The sequence below is a fragment of the Crocodylus siamensis genome, chromosome 6 (assembly GCF_052110815.1).
Source record: "Crocodylus siamensis isolate JL-2025a chromosome 6, ASM5211081v1, whole genome shotgun sequence".
NCBI classification, from domain to species: Eukaryota; Metazoa; Chordata; order Crocodylia; family Crocodylidae; genus Crocodylus; species Crocodylus siamensis.
Window position 1 is genome coordinate 31,818,588 of NC_143400.1, and position 20,880 is coordinate 31,839,467.

Below are 20,880 nucleotides of genomic sequence, written 5' to 3' on the forward strand. Positions count from 1 at the left end.
TCACACCCCCCGCCCCGCCCTGCCCCGCCCCGCCCCTCGCTCACTTCCTCCTCCGTAAGTTTCCAGCCCGGGCCGCGGCCGCCGTCACGGTGACGCGGGGGCCGGGCCGGGCCGGGCCCCTGCAGCTGCCCCGGCCGCGCCCCGCGCCGCCGGCCTGGCCGCCCCGGCCCGCGCCGCCCCCGGCCCGGGCCCGGCTGCCCCCGGGGGTCGAGGCGGAGCGAGGAAGCCGTCCTGGAGGAGGAGGGGCCGGGAGCCGCGCCATGAAGCTGGAGAAGTGAAGGCGGCGGCGGGGCCAAGGTCTGCATCTGTGTATGAGGGGCTCCGCCTCCTCCCCTCCTCCCCCCCACTCCCACCCCAGGGTGACCCATCAGCCAGCACTGGGACCAGGGTGGAGATGCCCCTTTGGGTCCCACCAGCTCTCAACCTCCCGGGCAAGCTCCTAGACCCCTTTGGCATAGGGGTGTTGAGCCCCTGCCACCCCAGGGTCATACCAAACGCCCCCCTCCATCCTGTACTGTCTCAATCTCTTCCACCCATCAGGGATTTCCTTCCCCCCATGAGTTGAGCAGAGTCCTGTGCCGCCCACCCCCACTGCCCTTTCAGTTCTGCCTCCCATCCCATTAGGCCTCTCGCCTGGGCATTCCCCCTCCAGATCTGGTTTCTCCTTTAGGCTTTCCCCACTACCCCCCACCTTCATTCCCCCTCCCCATCAGCCCCACAGCAGGGTTGCCTCCTCTGATCTCTGTTCTCACCCCAGGTCCAGCCTACCCATCGCCATGAGGCCGCGCCGGTTCTACATTTCCATCAAGGGCTTCCCCGGGGGCACAGAGCTGTGGGTACCCCGGGGCAGCCTCCTGAGCCAGGCTGCACCCCTAGAGGTGTCCCCCTCCCGGGACCCTACCTTCAGGGCCCAAGTCCTGGACACAGAGGAGATAGTGAAGGTGCCCTCCAAAGCCGTGCTGGAGCTGAGTGAGCCCCACGCCAGGCTGCTACAGGCGGTCACCAATGGGGAGGAGCGGCTGGAGCTCTTTGAGCAGGAGGAGCTGCTCCAGCGGCTCTCAGCCCTGCGCCGGGGGGACCGGGTCCGGGTCCAGATCATCTCGGCCTCTGGGGAGAAAGTGAGAGGCGTTGTGCGCTACCGGGGACCCATGAGCAAGAACAGAGATGAAGCTGGGATCATCTTTGGGGTGGAATTGGTGGTGAGTGAGGCAATGGGGACTCTGGGGAGCACCGGCACCAATCTCACCCTGGTGTGGGGGAACAGCAGAGTGTGGGGTGGCGAGTGCTTCATGGGGTCTATCCTCTCTTGGAGGTGCTGGATCTGATCCAGCCTGAGGGCAGGGGACTGCTTGCTCAGTGGGGGTGAGTGACGGGTCACAGGGCTTTTCCCCTCTTGGGGACAGGGGGCAGGAAGACTAGCTGGCTGATGCATCACTTCCACGTGCATATACTTCATCCTCCGCAGGGGTCAGCAGCTGGGAAGGGCTTCACAGACGGGTCCTTCAAAGACCAGAAGTTCTTCTCATGTCAGGAGAATTGCGGGGTCTTTGTCCCTGTGAGTCGGATTGAACCAGATGAAGGCAGCCCCCCAAGGCCCTGCTGGGGCAGCACCAAGGCTCGCAGCAAGTTGCAGCAGGTGGAGGATGACCCCCTGAGGTCCCCTCCTTTGGAGCTCGGTGACCGTGTCTTCTTCAACATGGATGACAGCCATCCTACAGGCACCGTGATGTTCTGCGACTACCTGCCGGAGAAGGAAAATGCTGGCATCTTTGTGGGCATCCACCTGGTAATGAAACCTCAAATTCCTTTGTGTGGGGAGGGTGAATCCCACTGCGAAATTCCCTTAGGCAGGGCTTCCTTCCCCCACCCAGGACCCCTTCCTTCATCCTCCTTATTTTTCACCCTGCAGGACCAGCCCATTGGCTCATGGGATGGCATCTTCAAAGGTCATGCCCTCTGCCGTTTTCCTTCCCCAGAGCATGGGATTCTCTTGCCAGTCTCCAAAGTATATAAAGGTAGGAACTACAGCAGACATCCAGGCTGAGAGCCTGGCTGAGCTTCACCGTGAGCCACAGGGCTTATAATACCCATTCCAGGGCCTGTAATATTCACTCAGAAAAGTGTTAAAGATAGCCACTCTGGTGGCCTCACTTCCAACCATGAGACGTAGAGCTGCCTTTTCTCTGTGCCAGGCTGATGTGGGCCTTTGAGATGAAAATGATGGGTATGCCTGCAGCTCTAATCCTACTTAAGCTGGATAGTCACATAATCGAGATGGCCACCACGTGGGTGGGTGGGCAAAGCAGTGCCCGAGGCATCCACTTGAGCAGAGGGTTTTTTCGGTGACCAAGCTGGCTGCCCCAACCATAGTTTTCCAAATCACCCGGCAGGAATCCCAAGTCGCTGCCCTAGAAATGTATCTCCTGTCTTAAAATTGTATTTCCCATTAGTCAGGATGGCCATGCCACTAGCTTGATTCCCAGTCATGGAAGATAAATGCCTCATGACACAGCTTCTACCATCTGGGCAAAGGGGCCCACTCTGTGGCAGGTTTTCCACCTAATTATATGGGAGTCTAAATGACATCATCTCCAGCTAATGTCGCCCCTCCAGTGAGATATATTTTTTTACCATGGCTGCTTCAATGGTAGGTTCCCTCACCTAGTAATAGGGCTGTCACAGTGATATCCACTGATATCCAGTGAAGCCAACATGGGCACTTCAATGGTAGCATTTTCCCATTGGGCAAGAGGGCCATCATCCGCTGTCATCCATCTGCACTTCGGTGGTAGCCCTTCCCTTCAAGCCACCTTCCAAGTCAGGTCTGGCATGTTTTGTTTCCTTTTCTTACAGAAAAGATTGAGCATAACCGCAAGGCCTCAATAAACAACCCCTCTCTAGGGTTTCTTAAAGACCCATCATGTTCCCCATCCATCCGGTATCCACCCAGGATAGAACAGCACTCTCCAAAGGGGCCTCCAGCCTCACTTGCCTCCATATTTTTGGACAAGGACAAGGGTGAGGAGGAGAAGGAGCCAGAGGAGGATGATGAAGAGAAGACGCCTGTGATTCCACTGGAAATCTACTCCATGGTGGAAGTGCACGATCCCCCGATATATGGGGTCATCCGATGGATTGGAAACCTACCAGAAGTCAGGGAGACCATTGCTGGCCTAGAGCTGGTAAGACAATAGGGATGAGATGCTTGTGGGACAAAGAGTGGGAGCCACTAAAGGGGTCATCTCCCCACCGAGACATAGAAGCCCCTGTACCCAGTAGGGTCACCTCCCCATAAGGGCACACTGAAACCCTATATCTGTGTTGAGTGGCACCACCTATTCCTATAAAGGGGGGGGGTCACTTTCCTGAAGGTGGGGGGGGCACATAACTCCCATATCTGTAAGCTGACTGGATCATGGTTCCTCAGGAAGAGCCACTGGCGTCAAGCTGCACAGATGGGAGTTACCGAGGGACACGCTATTTCCAGTGCCCACCAGACAAGGGCTTTTTTGTGAAGCTGCGCCACTGCCGGCCAGACTCCCGCTTCGGGGCACCCCAGCCCCTAGAGAACCCTGTGCTGCGCTGCAACTCACTAGGTTTGGATGATTTGGGAGGAAGGGTAGTAGGATGGGACAGAAAGGGGATGGGGCACATCCCAAGGTAGTGGGACATGGGGTAGAGAAGAAAGGAATGGAGTAGAAGTGTGGAAGGGAAGGAGGGCAGAGGAAGGGGGATAAAGGTAGAGTGAGGGGTGGAAGGAGATGGGTGGGGGACTATAGTAAGGTGACTTGGCAAAAGAAGGGGGTATAGCAGGCTGGAGGATGGGAGGAGGGGGCACCCCTCTGCAGGGTGGGGCAGGGAGTCACAGGCAAGGAAATGGAGATTGGGAAAGATCTAAATGTGTGGGGATGAATTCCCCTCAGATCTCCCTTTCTGTCCCTCCCCCCAGATTTCCGCATCTATGCCAGCGAGCGGGTGCTGGAGAACACCCCTCCAGCACTGGGGGAGGAAGGGGGCCAGCGGCTTACCGGCTGGAAGAAGGGGATTCAGGGTCACTGCAACTCCTGCTACCTGGATGCCACCCTCTTCTGGTGAGTGACCCCCTGAGAACCCAGGTGTCCGCTTTTATAGCCACAGCCTCTGCCATGTTCTAGCCAATAGATCTCACGCCTCTCCTGGGCTGGGGTATAACTCTGCCCCCCTGCTCTAACCCGTTAGACCCCTCTCCCATCCTGGGGCTGAGGAGAGAACCCAGGTGTCTTGACTCCCTGCCCAACTCAGCTTACCCATTAGACTCTCCTCCTATCCCAGAGCTGGGATTGAACCTAAGTGTCCTGTCCCTTCTCCCCCAGCATGTTCACCTTCAGCTCAGTGCTGGACTCCCTGCTTCTGCGCCCAGCAGACAAGAACGATGGAGAATCCTATATGGAGACCCGGGACCTGCTGAGAACTGAGATCGTTAACCCCCTGCGCAAGTGAGACCCTGTGAGGGGAGAGACAGTGCTTGCAAGTGGGAGGCACCAGGGAAATGGAGGCCAGTGAGGGCTCTGGGGAGAAGCAGAGTAGGGAGGTCAGGGGTGTCAGAAGGGGTAGGAAAGGTAGCAAGAGACGGGTAGGGTTGTGATAGAGCTGGGACAGGGGTCTGTGGAGTGGGAGAAGAATGGTCTTTGGGGAGGCAGAAAAATGGAGTCAGGGGGATTTGGGAGATGTAGATCTGTGGATTGTGGTGGGGAGGTAGGAGGTTGGTAGTGATGGAGGCTTTGGAGGTGGAGAGAAGCGGGGGGGCTCCAGGAGGGGTCTGAGATGGGGAGCAGGGGTCTGCAGGGAGTTTTCGGTGTGCTTAAAGCCAGGGGGGGACAACAGAACTGTGTAGGAAGTACTGAGGAGCCTGTGGAGAGCAGAGGGGGTTAGTGCACAAGTTGCCCTGCAGGTGACTGCCTTGTCCTCCACCCCAGGCACGGCTACGTCTGTGCCACCAAGGTGATGTCCCTGCGCCGGGTGCTGGAGGCTGCCGGATCTTCCCCGGGTTTCACCTGCGAGGAGAAAGGTGGGGTGGGGTAATGGGGGTTGGAGACCAAAGGAGTCTGGTGGGGGAGGGATGGAGAGGGGAGAAGCCCAAAGTGGTGGAAAGGATAAGGGGAAACAGTAGGGGAAGGGGGTGGGAGTTCAGGGGAACAGCGGTGAGGGGTATGAGGGAAAGGTGAGTGCAGGATGGCAGAGGGGCAGTGGGGAGCAAGGGGGTTTCCCTGCTCTCATCTGTGTCCCCCCCTCAGACCCCGAGGAGTTTCTCACCCTGCTATTCCGGGTGCTGAAGGGCGAGCCGCTCTTTAATATCCGGTAAGCCTTCCCACTCCCCCACAAGCCTCTGCTGTCTGCCTATCCATCCACTTCCCAACTTCCCTTTACTGCTCTCCAACCCCATTACTTACCCCCACTCACTCCCAGTTCTCTCCTTACTTCGCCCAGTGCTCCCTACCCCACTGTAACCCACTCCTTTCCCAAGCTACATCCCCCTCATCACACCCCTACTAAGCCTGCTTCTATGCCCAGGTCAGCAGACAAGGACCCCCAGGGCTGCATCTTCTACCAAATCTTCATGGAGGGGGCCCTGCCTGGGGTGACTCAGGGGGTCCCCACAGTGCAGCAGCTGCTGGAGGGCTCCCTGGCCACCGGTGACCTCAAGTTCACAGAGGTGAGAGCTGGGCTGGGAGATGGGGGCTCAGGCTTTGTCCTGCTCCTCCCTCAGCACTGACCTCCCCTTCCAACAGGCCCCCTCCTGTCTGATCCTGCAAATGCCTCGAAATGGGAAGGACTTCAAGGCTTTTGCCACCATCCTGCCTACCCTGCAGCTGGATCTCACAGACCTGCTGGAGGATGGTAAAGGAATATGGAGGGTAGGGGCAGGTTGACAGAAAGCCTGCACGGGGCAAGAACAGAAATCTGTTATGAGGGGGGAGTAGAGAGGGTGTCTCTAGGGGAGCTGGGGCAGCAAGTGGGCATCTGTGGGGGTATGGGCAGGAGGTATCTACTCCAGGGTCTGGAGATGATGGACCCTTTCCCCACTTCTTCGTAGCTCCCCGGGAGTGCTGTATCTGCCAGGAGCTGGCGGTGAGTGAATGCCCCCAGTGCTATGGGGACCCCCACATCACAGCAGGCAGCATCCGGCAGTACTGCAGTATCTGCTGCCAGCAGGTAACCCAGCTACCAGGGGGCAACACAAGAAGTGCCCACAGGATGATGGGGAAAGGAGTGGAAGAGGGGGAGGTGTTGGGGGCACAGTGGGGAATGGAGGCATGACACTCAGGTCACACCCAGTCACCCTTCTCTGCACCCTCACAGGTGCACCGTCACCGGGCCCGGAGCTCCCACCACCCCCGGCTGCTGCGCCTGCCCCCAGAGCTCTCCCACCTGCCCCCTCTGCCAGTCCCTCTGCCCCGCCAGACTATGCAGCTCTATGCTGTCCTCTGCATCCAGACCAGCCATTACGTGGCATTTGCTCGCCATGGGCCCCACCGTGAGCACTGGCTCTTCTTTGACAGCATGGCAGACCGCCACGGTGAGATGTGCACACGGGGGTATACGGGGCAGCTCTGTGCTGTGGACATCCTGGGAGCTGCTGTAGGCATGATTCCACTGCCTTTTCCATCTAACTTCTTTTTTCCCCTCTATGTATCTCTCCCCCTCTCGCTTTTTTTTTTTTTTTTTAATCCCTTCCCTTCCTTTTTCTTCCAGGTGGCCAGAATGGCTTCAACATCCCGCGGGTCACCCCATGCCCAGAGGTGGCCGACTACCTGGAGATGTCCCCCAAGCAGCTCCAAGCTCTGGACCCCAAGTCCCTGCCTCCTTGTGCCCGACGCCTGCTCTGTGATGCTTACATGTGCCTCTACCACAATACTGCCCTTGGGTTCTACAAATAAACCCTTCCCTCCAGTACTCTGCGGGGAAGGATGCAGAAAGCAGCAGTATGAGACTCAGGACTGCCACTCAGGGAAAGATAAATCGATTTTATTATCAGGACTTTCATTGCCCTGTAATGAAACTGTGCTGTTAAGGAACTGGTGAGAAGTATTTGGTCACTTCAGTCAGCTTCTGGTACCCCTTAAAGGGGTGTTCCACTGTACCCTCTCCCCCTACCACTGATCTGTTCCATTGTGGACGTCCCTTCCCCCCCAGGTCCGTTATACTGTATCTTCTACCCTACCCCTTCTGCTGCTGATTTGTAAAACTATGCAAAAAGGAAGGGACAGGGAGAGAAACTACTTTTTTAAATTGTATTTTAAATAAAATTGCACTTTATTTTGCTATTTAGTGTGTGGAATTTATTTCTTGGTGTATCTTCAGTCCTGCCCTTACTGCCTTGAGAAAGCTCCCATACATCTTTCAGAGTTTTGAACCCCTTTCCTCTTTGTTGCCTAAAGGGTTACTGGCCCCCTGTGTCTCCTTTCCACCCATGAGCAAGCCAGTGTCCCCTGGGCTGGGGCAAAATTGGCACTGGTATGGTTCCCTAACTTCTGCTAATTCAGCACCCCTGAGCCACCCAGTTCTTGTGCCCTGCATAAAGCCTGCACCTTCAAGAGGAAAACCTCATATCCCATTCCCTACCCCCTGCCCCCGGCCCAGATCAAAGCTGGAACCTCCCAGAAAGTAAAGGGCCTGTGTCCCATTTCCCCACCTCCAAATAAGTGGTCTAAATTCTGGAGAGAGCAGAATTTAGACCATCTATTCTTCACATATTTTGTGAATATGAATTTATACCACATATTCTGATCTATACCCCCTTCAAGAGGGGCATCAGAACTACCTTAACTCTTGAACCTCATGGGCTGACTGGCAGACTGGACTTTTGTGAAGAAACTGCTGCTTCAATCAGTCTTCATTTGATGGCAATGAAATCCTGTACCACTTTCCCTTGAAGCAGCTGTAATTTCAAAATTTCCTTGCCCTGGATCTAAACCACTTTGGATTTATATAGTTTGGGCTGATCCTTCTGAGGTCCTAGACCAGAGGAAGGTCCAGCCTGGCACGCAGACCCACCAGCCCACCAGGGCCTCAAGGAGTGCTGAGTGCAGGATTTAGACACAAATAGCACAGATGAGGGTACTGGCAACCCCAAATGTTTTGGTGGATGCACAGGCTCATACCCAACACAATAAAACCTAGGAGCCCTGGACCCAAGGAATCCCTCCTTAAACCCACCAGGTGCCTGTTCCTTCCCAGAGATGGACATAGACCACCAAGAGTTCTGGCACTTGCTTTATGATGTTAGGAAAGTGAGGACCCTAAATAACCAAGAACCTCCTGGAAGGCAGCAGACCTCTCAAGAAAGAGGGTCTGGATGAAAAAATGGCTCATTCTGTGCCCAGTGGGAGGGAGTATCCCACAACACTCATCCTTTGTTGCTTCCTTGGTGGGGGCAGCTGTTTCCATCCTGTCTGCAGTGCAGAGGACACAGATGCCTGGTCCATCATGTTGTGAGAGCTGCATAGCTGTTGTGCAGGGCTATTGATGGAGCAACTGATGTGCCTTGTGACTTCGGACCTGAAGTGACCAATTTCCACCCACCATTGGTTGGGTCATCTTGCTCAAGCCCTTCTTCTAGCCAGTTTCCATGGTGTCCTTCTCCGGGTGCAGGACCCAGCAGTACACGTTGATCCCTGTCTCATGTTCCCTAACGTGCAGCCTGCTCACCTCCCCTTGGAGCTCCCCCAGCTGGCCCTCCAGAGTCTTCACCAGCAAGCAGATCCCACAAGTGAGGGTGCCAGAGCTCCAGCTGCCAGTCTCCAGCAGACATGCCAGGCAGCCCTTCCAGTCTGGAGTGTAGGGCTTTGTCTATGTGGAAGCTAGGCTCATAGGCTCTGTCTGGGTAAAGACCTCCATGGTACCAAGGGTGGGTGGTCCATCCAGGCCTTGAAGCCTACAGGTGCAGTGTGCACCCATTACCATGTCTACGGGGCAGACCTGAGTCACACAGCCTCCTAGGTGGATGTTCAGGTAGTAGACCAAGTGGATTTGTGGGATTACCTTCACATGGTCCCTGCAGCTGCTGTAGGAATTTAATGCAGATAACCTTTGAATGCTCAGCAATAGGATCTTTAATGTGAACTGCATATTTGAATCTGAATTAGCCCATTAAGAAGAGAGTTCAACCTGTGAGAAAAAAAAAAGATTCAGTTAAATCACTCACATCAGGAGTGACCAACCTGCAGCATGGGTGCTACAAGTGGCATAAGCAGCCTTTGTATGTGGCACATAGCAAATTGGAGGCAGGACAGGTAGCACAACAGCAGATAGGACAGGGAGCAGAAAGCAAATCACCATATTGGGCAGGGGGCACAGGAAAGGAAGCAGAACAATGGACCACACAGCAAGCATAGGGCAAGGAGCAGAAAGAAGAGCAGCAGAAGGGGATTGGAGTGGCACTTGATAAGGGTGCAGGGCTAATTAGAAAGGGGGGCCATGGCTCACTAAAATATTAGAATTCCCTGAGAATGTCAAACGTTTTCTGGAAGTCCATATATACTGTATCAGCTGGATGACCCTGATGCACATGCTTGTTGATAAAGTCCCATATCAAAGGCTCCTAATGAAACTGAGGAGTCACAGTATTAGTGGAAAGTTGCACTTGTGGATCAGAATTTGGCTTAAGGATAGAAAATAGTACGGGTATAAATTGTCAGTTTTCAGAATGGAAAAAAGCAAGGAGTGCAGTCCCCCTAGGGATCTGGGTTGGGGGCAGTGGTTTAATATATTCATAAATCATTTGGAAAGGGGGTGAGTAGTGAGGTCGCCAGATTTGCAGGTGATGCAAAATTGTACACAGTGGTAAAAACCAAGGCAGGCTGCCAAGACCTGCAAAATTGAGTGAATGGACAATACAATGGCAACTGAAATTCAGTGTTGATAGAGGGTGAAGTGATATAAATGGGAAAAAATAACCCAAACTATGCATATACAATGGTGGGCTGTACATTAACTGTTACCACATAGGAAAATAATGTTGGAGTCTTTGTAGACAGTGCACTATTTCAGTGGTCAAATGAAATATGAGAAACAAAACAGGAAGTTTTTATTATTATGACTCTTTATAAATCTATGGTGTGCCTGTACTTTGAATACTGTGTGCAGTTTTGGTCCCCATGCCTCAAAAGGATATAGAAGAAGTAAAAAAAAAAAAAAAAAACCATATACAGAAGGGCAAGAAGGTTGATCAGGGATATGGAGGGGATTTACATCCTGTGAAGGAAGGGAGATGAGGATGATGACTTTTGCCAATACTGCCCTGAATACCGGAAGACATCCATAATATTTCATAGTTGGGCCCCAGACCTGGCTCCCAAGTCTGCTGTAAGAATCAATGGAGAAATAATTGGATGCTAGAAAACATTTCTGATGGGCTGTCTCTAGAATCTGCTCCTTTTGGCTTCAGTGGGTAACCAGTGCTTCAGGCCAAACAGGGTCCTCTCCATCAGGTAGGGACATTGATGGCCTGTGTAAGGAACTGCTTTGGTTCAGCCTGGTTTATTTAGAAGTAACCAGTGCAGAGGACGCAGTCAGAACACAGCAGCACAGGCAGGCACCTTGCTCGCAATTTCAGGGCTCTCCCATACCCCAGCACCTTGGGCAGTGGTCTCCTTCAGCTATCAATGCATGAAGGAGCATTTAAATGTTCCTTCCTTTTTGTCAGAAAGAAAGCTGCTCAGCACCTCCTCCCTTTAGTTTTACCCTGGTGCACAATTTGCATGAGCACGTCCAAGCATCACAAGAAGCAAGTTAAACTCCTCAAGGATAAGAGCCTGTGTGTGCAGTGGGCTCCTTTAGGACGTCATCACTCATCAGAGCTCAACTGAGACATGTCACTTGGAAGTGGTTGGATGCACGACAATCTTGTTGGGGTCTTGGCGAGGAAGCTGAGGGGTGGGAAGGTGATACTTTCCTGATGACCATCGGGACCAAAATGGTGATCCACATCCAAGCCAGGACCTGTAGGTCCTGTTGATTTTGTGTCTTACTTCTTTGCGTTTCTTGCTTAATCTCATGAAGCACCCCAGTGACACTTCCCACAGACCTGCAAACTTGTCGGTTGATTTCCTTGATCCATTCTGTGCATTCATTCAGACTCTTCATGATCCGATTTATTCGCACATCAGCAGCCCTGCTGGCCCTCCTAATGGTTCTTGGGGGAGGCGGTAGCAATCAGAAGTGTAACTTGAAACACATGTGATTGAACAGTGATCATTTTCTGAAAGGTAGAAGTCTTCCTGAAACAGCTGTCTCAACATTGCCAAAGCTGCCTGTGAGTGTCTGTGTCCCTCGAGGTTTGCAGAGAGCGACAACTCAAAATCACGAGTAAGTGGAACCTCAAAGAAAGAGCAGACTAATAGTACCTGGTTGTGTGCTCTGCATTTTGACATATGACATCACCAGTGGCTTTTTAATGTCATGGCAAAATCACACTGGCACCCCTGCCCAGTTCACCATACACAAGACTCTCCAAATTAGTACAACTTAGGCAACATACCTTGAAGGGAGCTGGAGGTCCCAGGTCTCTCCTCCTGGTGCTCAGACCCCACACAGGATGTATCACCACATGCACCACTGTGCTCTGAACTCAAGTCACTGACAGCAGTGCCTGTGGCCAGTGTGGTGGAAGAGATGCTGCCCCTATTCGAATGTCCCGGGACAGAGGATGCCCTGGTGCTAGTGGTTGTGGACATCCATTGTTCCAACACAATGTGCTGAACTAGGAGGAGTTATGCCCCTTGTGGTGAAACAGCCTTGTCAAGCATGATGTGCTGGGGTTGTGGTGACAGTGGCTGGCACTGGGTGCAGGGCAGGTGCAGCTGTGGGCAGCGTGAATTCTGTTAGAAGACCAGGCTTGGTAATTGTTTTCTGTGCATTTTTTGGTGTGGATGCCTACTTGTGCCATGCACAACTTGAGAAATAGTTGGGGTGACTAGGGTGAGCCCCTAACTTGAAGACTGATGTACATTTTTGACCACTGGGTGAAGTGACTTTGCATGCTTGGAATAATCACCTCATCTACATGAACCCAGGGTGGGTGCTACGGGCACCTCTGCCTAAGGGTGACAAAGGGGGTGTTTCTAGGGTGAACCCAGAAATTTGCACACTGTCACAGCTTGTATGACAGTGCTGGGTGCTGCACAGTCTCAGCCATGTGGGGTGCAGAAAAGTGGGGTACTAGCATGGCAAAAGTCCAGGGCAAGGGGCTTCCCATGAAAACCATGTGTAGGCTGGCAGGTGCAGCCCATGGGGCAGAAAGTATCTTTCTCTGGGGCACCAAACAGTCTGGCAGAGCCAAGTCAGTCCTGGGTTGAGCCATTTGGCACAGGGAGATCAGGAGACAGTGCTACGGTCCGCTAGTGTGCTTGGTGTCAGAGCTAGAGCCATCCTGGCAATGGGGGACCTGCCTGGCTGAGCACTGGGGTGGGTGACTGTCACACTAAAACTGCACTAAGGCTGCCAGGCAGGGGTGTGAGGCCCCCCTGCCTGATGCAAAACCCGAAGGGGTGCCTCATGCTCAGGGTGTCAGAGGGTGCTGGGGCAGTGCTGGCAGGGGCAGCTGCCGTTGCCTTGCAGCACCACTCACACTATTCAAAAGCCCATGTGACACCCTAAATCACTGATTGACCTAGGGTCCCTCACGCTGAGAGAAAGTCCTTTTTTGGAGCTTTGCAGCAGGGACTGTAAGAAAGGTGGGGGGGACAACAAAGAGCCAAGGCAGGAATGAATGGGCTTGGCAATGGTTTGCTGACAAACCCTGGCATGGTACAGTCCTTGGGGTACCTGATGACCTGTGCCATGCACAATTTGGGGAACTGTTCGGATGACCACAATGAGCCCCTAATTTGAAGACCAAAGTAAATTTTTTACCACTGGGCGAAGCAACTTTGCATGCTTGGAGTGATCACTGTGCCCACATAAACCTGGGATGGGTGCTAGGGGCACCTCTGCCTAGAGGGTGACAAAGCGGGGTGTATTTCTAGGGTGAACCTTGAAGGGCTGGGTTTCCCAGCTGTGGCCTGCAGCTTGCAGAGGAATCCCAGGCACCCTGGAATTTGCACACCATCACTGCTTGTGCACTGCTGCGCGCTGCACACTCTCAGCCATGCGGGGTGCAGAAAAACAGGGTGCTGGCATGGCAAAAGCCCAGGGCTGGGGGCTTCTTGCCAAAACTGTGTGCAGGCTGGCAGGTGCAACCCATGGGGTTTTGTGGGCCAACTTAAGTCCAATGTGATCAATGCCCCCTATAAGGCCCTCTGCTTGGCTTGTATAGCACATGGAAAACATGGGGTGGGGGTGAATCATGTTTCCCTTTAGGACTAAAGGACCTTGAGAACAGTGAGACTTAGGAGGGCTGTGCAGGTCTGAAGTCCCACAAAGATAATGAGGTCTTTTTGGACAATGAAGCCTTTTCTGGCCCTGTGCTCAGCGACATCTCATTCACTCACACTCACTTTCTTTCAATGTATGCTTCTTAATATGCTAGAAAACAAAGAAAAAAGCACAAAAATAACCCCTAGGTAAATTAAGGAAATGAAACTCAACAGCTTTCTGAATGCTAAACAACTGTATTTTCATTGAGAATTAAAAGAGAAAGGCTCTTCTATTGCAGAGTGAACCCCAGATAACCCTTGAAAGAACAAATAAGGCTGAAAATCCCAATCATAAGAAAAAGAAGGTACAGTTAAATTCCTTGCATTGTTGAGATGCTTAAGAGAAGCTTGGGAAGAAGGTAAAGGAAAAAGTAAATAGCTAGAGAAAGATGGGAAAGATATGAACACAAAATAAAATACTTTGCTTTAAAGGAGCTGAAATTCAGCCTAACTTAGGATTTGACACAGAAAGAGGTCACTCACGCAGACAACAGCAGGATGGTCATGGTGGTATCGGCAAGCTCTGTCTCTTGGCTCAGGATGAGGAAGGTAAGGGGAAGTGCTGGGGCTGGGTGGCAGTTGTGGTGAAGGTGATGTCACGGCAGAAGAGGACTGGATCCTGGCCCAGTCTGAGGCGGTACTGCCACACATACAGGCTCTTCTTGGGGGCTATGGTCACCTGCAGGGTCTTCTCCTCCTCTCAGGCTTCGATCCAGTCTTCCTGCACTGTTTGGATCCTGCTGCCTCCATAGTCAGCTGACACAGAGAACTGAGCCTGAGCTATGAGCTTGGCAAGGCCTCCAGTCTCAACAGAGGTGGAGACACTAATGTTTCAGTTTTGCTCAATGCTGGACATCTCCTTCTTGGCATAGCCCACCTTGGGAGTAATTTTCTCAGTCCAAGTGATGGGCACCTCAGACTCATTGTGTAGGGACTTGATGCAGTCCCAGGCACTCATGGAGATACCCTTGGTGAGGGTCAGGCCACCAGGCAGGAAGTTGAGCATGTCGGGGCACCACCATCTGCATGAAGATTGGAGCTTTCTGCATCACTGTAGAGGTTGAAGTGGACTCCCCACTTTGTGTTCTTAAAGAGCCTTGCCTTGTAAGACCCGATACCAAAGCAATAGCCATTCAGATCAAACTTTGCATCCAGTGTGTCTTGCCTGTGGGGAGGTTCACTCAGGCCACTTGTCTCATAGAACAGGCCCCCCACAAAGATGATCACAAAGGCGCAGTTGCACTTGAGGTAGTAGTTGGCATTGCAATAGGTGGAGTGCAGCTTCTGGACGGAGCCACCCCTGTCTGACGTTAGGTCCTGCACTGTGCGAAACGAGTCGCTCTTGATGATGTAGATGTTGGAGTCCTCCACACCGCCCAGGTAGAAATCCCCTGTGCGGCAGAATGGGTGCAGGCTGTGAATCTGGATGTCCTTGCCTTCGTTGAGGAGGGTGGTGATGAGGTAGCAGCCCAAGTCAGGGCGGACAACGAAGTCTCCCTTGCTGTTTTGGAAGATGTTGGTGCCCTTGGCCTTATCCTGTGGAACAAGTAGAGCCTTGGGCTCGTGGGCCTGGAGAGACACAGAGGAGGACACAGGAGTGGGGTGGCAAAGCCATTTAGGGTATGGGGCTCTCTGTAAAGGGGAGAATCCACAGCTCTGCGTTCTGCAGCTGGATCCCAGGCTGAGATCCTTCCTATCCATGGAAAATGGCCACAGTGAATCCCTAAGCAAATTCAGGGGAACCGTTTCCCCTCAGAGTGTGGAAAGACCTTGGATTGAAGGATGCTGCATTCTCCAGTTCTAGCAATCCCTGAGGAGTTGTCCAGAGGGCAGGGCACCAGCAAACTGTCTCTTGACAGAAGGCTCGTCTTGTCAAGGATCTTGTGGGATCTTGGTTGTGTCCCCTCCCAAGGGGAGCTAACCTTATCTTTTCTGTATTTTGAACCTGGGCCATGTGTCCAAGTTGTACAAGGAGGTACTGCAATTGAAACTTAGAAGGAACGTCGACTGAGTCAGCTGAAACCTTGCAGCTGGACCTAGTGGCCTCAAGGGTCAGGGTGGAATCTCCTCCCATTCCCCTGTGTCAGACCCCTGCCACTGTGCAGATATCTCCCACAGTCCAACTCAGACCCAGGCCTGATTTACAAATGAAGCTGAGCCCTGCTCATGACCTTCAGTCCCACCTCACAGCTCCCCTTCTATCCCAGCCTTTGTCCCTACCTTTCCAAGCCCTGGTGATGCCCCTCTATCTTAACCCACGCTGTTCCTCTCTCACTCTTGCTTTCTCCTCCTTCTGATCTGGTAAAATCTACCTGGGTAACACCCACATTCAGTGCTGGTAACTCAGCTCTGGGATCCCTTTCACTACCTCTGCCAACGCCCCCTCAATTTCTACTTGTTCCTCCCCTCCTCATATGCCAGATAAGAGGTCCTGCCTTCTATAAATGAATCCCAGCAGTCATCCCCCTGCCATCCCAGCCTGGGCTGATGAAATAAGTCTGTAAAGAAAGCAGACCAATGGAATAAGGTTAGATTTGATTTCAGCACAGTGTTTTTCCTCTGTGATGTGACATCCACCCTCCTTCCTGAAACCTGGAGTAGCAAATCTGCAGCAGCATGGGTAAAACACCAGGGGTATTAGGACACAGCAGAGCATTGACAGGAGTCATGAGTTCTTTGCTAAATCTTCTAGAAATGATATCATTTTTATGGATTGAAACAGGTCAGGCTGGAAGCCGGGACTCGGTGTTTATTCCCAGCAGTGAAAAGGGAGGGGACGGGAGTCTGTTGGGTTGGATAGCAAATGGGGAATGGTACCTAGGACTCCAGGGCTTTATCTTAGCTGTGGGATGGGAGTGGAGTCTCATGGATCAAAGCAGAGGGTGGGGTACACACAGTCCAGGACTCCTTGGTTCTCATCCTAGTTCTGTGAAGGAAGTCGTCTGTAGTGGGTTCAAGTGTTGGGCGCGGGAATCAGGATTCCTGGGTTCTGTGCCCATCTGTAGAATTGAGCCTGGGTCTACGAGGTATAACGATCAGGAAGGGCTGGGAGTCAGGACTCCTCAGTTGATTTCCAGCTCTAGAAGGCATTGAGGCCCAATCAGAACAGCCAGAGCTGGAGCCAGGATTCTCGGTCATCTGCTTGGCAGCATCCCTCCACTCCCTTTCCCCTGTTCCCACTCACCACTGTGTCTCAGGCCTGGGCTCTGCTGCACTGGTGCTGGGGAAAGGCACTTGTGCTGAGCAGCCCAGGGGACTGGTGTTAAATAGTAGCGATTTCCACTCCTCCTCTCCATTCAGGGGGAGGAACAGCACATGGTGTGTTGAGCCCCATAATCCCCCTGTCTCCATTCTGACAGCACAACACCCAGAAGGGATCAGCTCAGGTGAGAGATGGGATCAGGGGATCTTGCTGAACCAGATCCCAGGGGAAGGGATGGGGCCAGGTACATGGAGCAGAGAAAGAAGGAATGCCATCTAGGGGCTAGATGATGGGTGCTGTAAGGACAACTCTTCCGGGGCTGAAGAGCACAGTAGATAGATGGATGCATATGAGGTCAGGTTGATGTGTATGGGAGGTCTGGCTGATGGTGTGAGGGGGAACAAAAGAATTCATGGAGAATAGGTGTTGGATGGATGGATGGGCATGTTTGATGGTGAGAGAGAGAAGTGTGGGTAGATGGATGGGCTGAGGGACCGTTGGAGTGATGTGCAGTGGACAGACAGTTCCTCTGTCCTCTAAGATAGAGTTGGGGAAAAGTGTAGTGAGAAGCTGGAGGTCAGGACTTCTGGGTTTCATGTCTGTCTCTAGTAAAGGTGAGGGTTTGAATAGGTTAGAGTTTTTGGAGGAGATATGAGTTCAGACTCTTTGATGGTGGGAAGGGTTCAAGCTCTCCGAGTTATAATGGGGAGTGAAGAAAGGGGGCTGGGAGGGTAGATGCCTACGTTCTCTCCCATATTATACAGAAGTGGGGTGCAACAGGATAGAGAGGGACTAGGGTCCATGGCAGACTGGCTCCTTGTGTCTTCTGGGGTGGCAGTGGACCTTGAGGGAAGGATGGCAGGTTGTTTCCCTGCCTCTTCACATATAAACAACCCCTGCCATTCCAATGGAATCAGGGCCACGCAGCACACACAGTGTGTGCATGCAAACACTTACGCAACACTCAAAAATAAGAAAGTTTAAATTTTATAAACCTCTTTAAATTAGTCAGGATTAAACCCTGTGACGTGTACAGGTGATCCCAATGCTGGGACCCAGAAGGTACCCTAGTTCCAAGGAGGGACTTAATCAGCCCAGGAGGAGCTCAAGGTTACTGAAGAGGTACAGAGGGGATTTCAGTGGTGTCAGCCATGGGAGTATAACCACAATTTCATAATATCTCCACCCAAATTAATCCAGGAGTCCTGACATCTAGGCCTCTTCTCTTCAACAGTCCACTACAAATCACTTCCCTCTCACAGCTGAGGATAGAGCATAGGAGTCCTAGCTCTTACCTAAGATAACTTAACTAGATCCTGTCTAGGGCCTTGTGTTGCCTACATGAACCCAGAGGAATTCAGATTTAGCTGTCTAAGCTCAGGATCTGGGAAAAGCCCAGCCTTGGGGTAGGACTGCTCCCGCCTTGCAGGGGCTCACAGAGACAACGGGTGAATGCAAAGGAGATTGTTGGGTTGCACACTGTTGGGTTGCTCAATCTGAACAGGGGATTGAGCTGCTGGCAGCACAGAGAAGGGAACCACAACTGCACACAATCCCACACTTCTACTAAAGCTGAATCCAGGAATTCCTATCCCTTCTGATTTAAAGTGCCAGAAATTTCCCCTCTCAGAAATAGGAACACAATTTAGGAGTCCTAGGTCCTAGCATTATTTACCGAATTCCACTTTCCTCTAAATCCCTGGGGTTACAGACCAGGATTCCCATGCTCTGTGACCCAATCCACAGGTCCCACTCTACCCAGAACAGTCTCCTAGTCCCAGTATTAGTCCCTAATCCTACCTATCAGGCTCCAAGCCCTGGCCATCTCTGAGTACAAACCCCAGGGATTATGACTTCCCCCAGGACTCAGTGACCCACTGTCCAAAGGTCTGGACTTTCTCCGAGACGTGGGCAGGGCTGGAATTACCAAGGCCCAGGTCTGCCTCTTGCAGTGGGGAACAGATCTGGGGAACTCCCTACTACTGCACTCTGAAACAGCAGGGATTGTGAAGGGAAATAGGTGTTTGTTGCTGGCGATCTGTAGGCAACTTCCTGGGAAGAACAGAATCACTCAGGCATCCATGTAATGTAGGCTAAGTCCTGGAACTCGAGTCAGAGAAAAGCTGCTCAAGAAATTTAGACACAGGAAGAGAAGTGCTTTTGGGTGCTTTAACCTATTAACCTAATGACAAGGGCACCTGCCCATGTTCTAGACTCCACTGATACCATTTATTTGACTAAATAGATGGAGAGAAATAGGGAAGTTTCTGCCCACTGGGAGAAGTAGACCAGGCTAGAACCTAATGAATTATGCTTCTAGAAGTTCGGTCCTTAATGAACTCCAACTAGGTACAAGTATCAAGGACAATAAAAAGCCCTTTTTCAGATATGTGGGGAGCTGGAGGAAAAGCAAGGGCAATATTGGACCCGTGCTAAACCAGATGGGACAACTGACAACTGACGCCCAGGAAAAAGCCAACTTGCTAAATGGGTACTTCGCGTCGGTTTTTCACCAGTCCCAAGGGATGCCCTGCCCATTACGGGACGGGAAGGCCTCGGTGAGGGAGATTCCTTACCGCCCATCAATGCTGACCTCATGAAGGAACACCTGACTTGAAGGCTGGACACCTTCAAGTCAGCCAGCCCTGACAGTTTACACCCCAGGGTACTCAAGGAGCTGGATAGCATCATAGCCCAGCCCCTGGCAAGGATGTTTGAGAACTCCTGGTGCTCTGATGAAGTGCCCAAAGACTGGAAGAAGGCCAATGTGGTGCCTGTCTTCAAGAAACAGAGGAAAGTGGATCCAGCAAACCACAGGCCCATCAGTCTGACCTCTATCCCGGGGAAGGTCTTAGAAAAGTTTATCAAAGAAGCCAAAAGACTGGCCGATGGCAACATCCTGAGGGATAGCCAGCAAGGGTTTCTTGTGGGTAGGTCTTGCTTGACCAATCTTATTTCCCTTTATGACCAGGTGACTTATCACCTGGACAAGGGAGAAGAGATTGATGTCATATATCTTGACTTTAAAGAAGTCTTCAATTTGGTATCCCCTTATCACCTTTTAGCAAAACTGGCCAACTGTGGCCTCGGCTTCACCACAATCTGCTGGCTGGGGATTTGGCTCCGTGGTCAGACCCAGAGGATGGTGGTTGATGCAAGTCAATCATTGTGGTGCGCTGTGACCAGTGGGGTCCCTCAAGGCTCGGTCCTTGGGTCTATACTATTCAATATCTTCATTAATGACGTGGACATTGGTATCAAAAGCGGACTGGCCAAGTTTGCCAACGACACCAAACTTTCATAGTTTCTAGGGTCGGAAGGGACCTGAGCAGATCATCTAGTCTGACCCCCTGCCATAGCAGGAAAGAGTATTGGGGTCATACAGCCCTAGCAAGGTGTACATCTAACTTTGGGTAAAGCATCCACACCTGAGGACAGGAGGGCAATCCAGGCTGACCTTGACAGGCTCAGGAAATGGGCAGCCGAGAACCTGATGGTGTTTAACACCAAAAAATGGAAGGTTTTCCACCTTGAGAAGAAAAACCCGCAGCATGGTTATAGGCTCGACAGGGCTATGCTGGCTAGCACTACAGATGTATATAGTTAAGTACTGTGTCCCAGCGTGGCTCTATATAGAAAAGAGGGAACTGCTCCCCTGTGACAGGGTCCCTTCCACAGCACTCTTGCCTGACCACCTCATCCCTCCCATTTGTGCTCAGGGCACACCCTTGGGTGTACCCAGGCTACAATAGTTTCCTGAAAGAAATGCCAAGGTGTCTCATTTTCAGTTTACTAATAATATTCTTCCACCTGCACTTCCTCTCCTTTTTTCCAACACAGGGCTTCTCACATACTGGATGCATCCCTAGTTTCACTTCCCCTAAAATTTTACTTTCTACCAGATTTAAGAATTTTTGGCTTTTGTACTTGCTAAGTCTAAGGCCTCCAAGAAATTCACAGATATGAACACATGGGCCTTGGTCACTCAGAGCTGTGAGATGGTCACAAGAAGGACAGCTTGGCATCCCATGAAGATTTCATAATTTCATAGACATTAGGGCTGGAAGGGACCTCATGAGATCATTGGGTCCAGCCTCCTGCCCATGGGGCAGGAAGTCAGCTGGAGTCAGATCACCCCAGCAAGATAAGAATCCAAGCATTTCTTAAAGGTATCCAGAGTAAGTGCTTGCACCATTTCTGGGGGGAGTCTGTCTCAGACTCTGGAGACTCAGAAGGTAAAGAAGTTTCTCCTTATGTCCAGTCTAAAACATTCTTCCAGCAGTT

General features: G+C 52.1%; 1 protein-coding gene across 2 annotated transcripts; it reads left to right on the forward strand.

The window, feature by feature from the left end:
- Positions 1 to 57: 57 nt before the first annotated feature.
- LOC149862175 (ubiquitin carboxyl-terminal hydrolase CYLD-like) lies at positions 58 to 7,298 on the forward strand. 2 transcript variants are annotated; one of them, XM_090052683.1, is made up of 15 exons: positions 58 to 297; positions 758 to 1,199; positions 1,466 to 1,786; positions 1,910 to 2,015; positions 2,854 to 3,182; positions 3,428 to 3,596; positions 3,950 to 4,091; positions 4,353 to 4,475; positions 4,956 to 5,047; positions 5,274 to 5,337; positions 5,551 to 5,692; positions 5,769 to 5,877; positions 6,074 to 6,192; positions 6,340 to 6,556; positions 6,733 to 7,050. In XM_090052683.1, exons 2-15 carry the CDS (start codon positions 777 to 779, stop codon positions 6,915 to 6,917), a joined length of 2,541 nt encoding a protein of 846 aa, XP_089908809.1. In that variant the 5' UTR covers positions 58 to 297; positions 758 to 776; the 3' UTR covers positions 6,918 to 7,050. The 2 variants fall into 2 exon arrangements, with proteins under 2 accessions (XP_089908809.1, XP_089908810.1); XM_090052684.1 differs by lacking the exon at positions 6,340 to 6,556 and having other exon boundaries at positions 6,733 to 7,298.
- Positions 7,299 to 20,880: the final 13,582 nt, after the last annotated feature.

Excerpts from the sequence above, each read along its gene's own strand:
- LOC149862175 (XM_090052683.1), top strand. The coding sequence starts at position 777 with ATGAGGCCGCGCCGGTTCTACATTTCCATCAAGGGCTTCCCCGGGGGC. Across the intron at positions 1,787-1,909 it reads TCTTTGTGGGCATCCACCTG|GACCAGCCCATTGGCTCATG; the intron begins GTAATGAAACCT and ends TTCACCCTGCAG. Across the intron at positions 4,476-4,955 it reads ATCGTTAACCCCCTGCGCAA|GCACGGCTACGTCTGTGCCA; the intron begins GTGAGACCCTGT and ends CCTCCACCCCAG.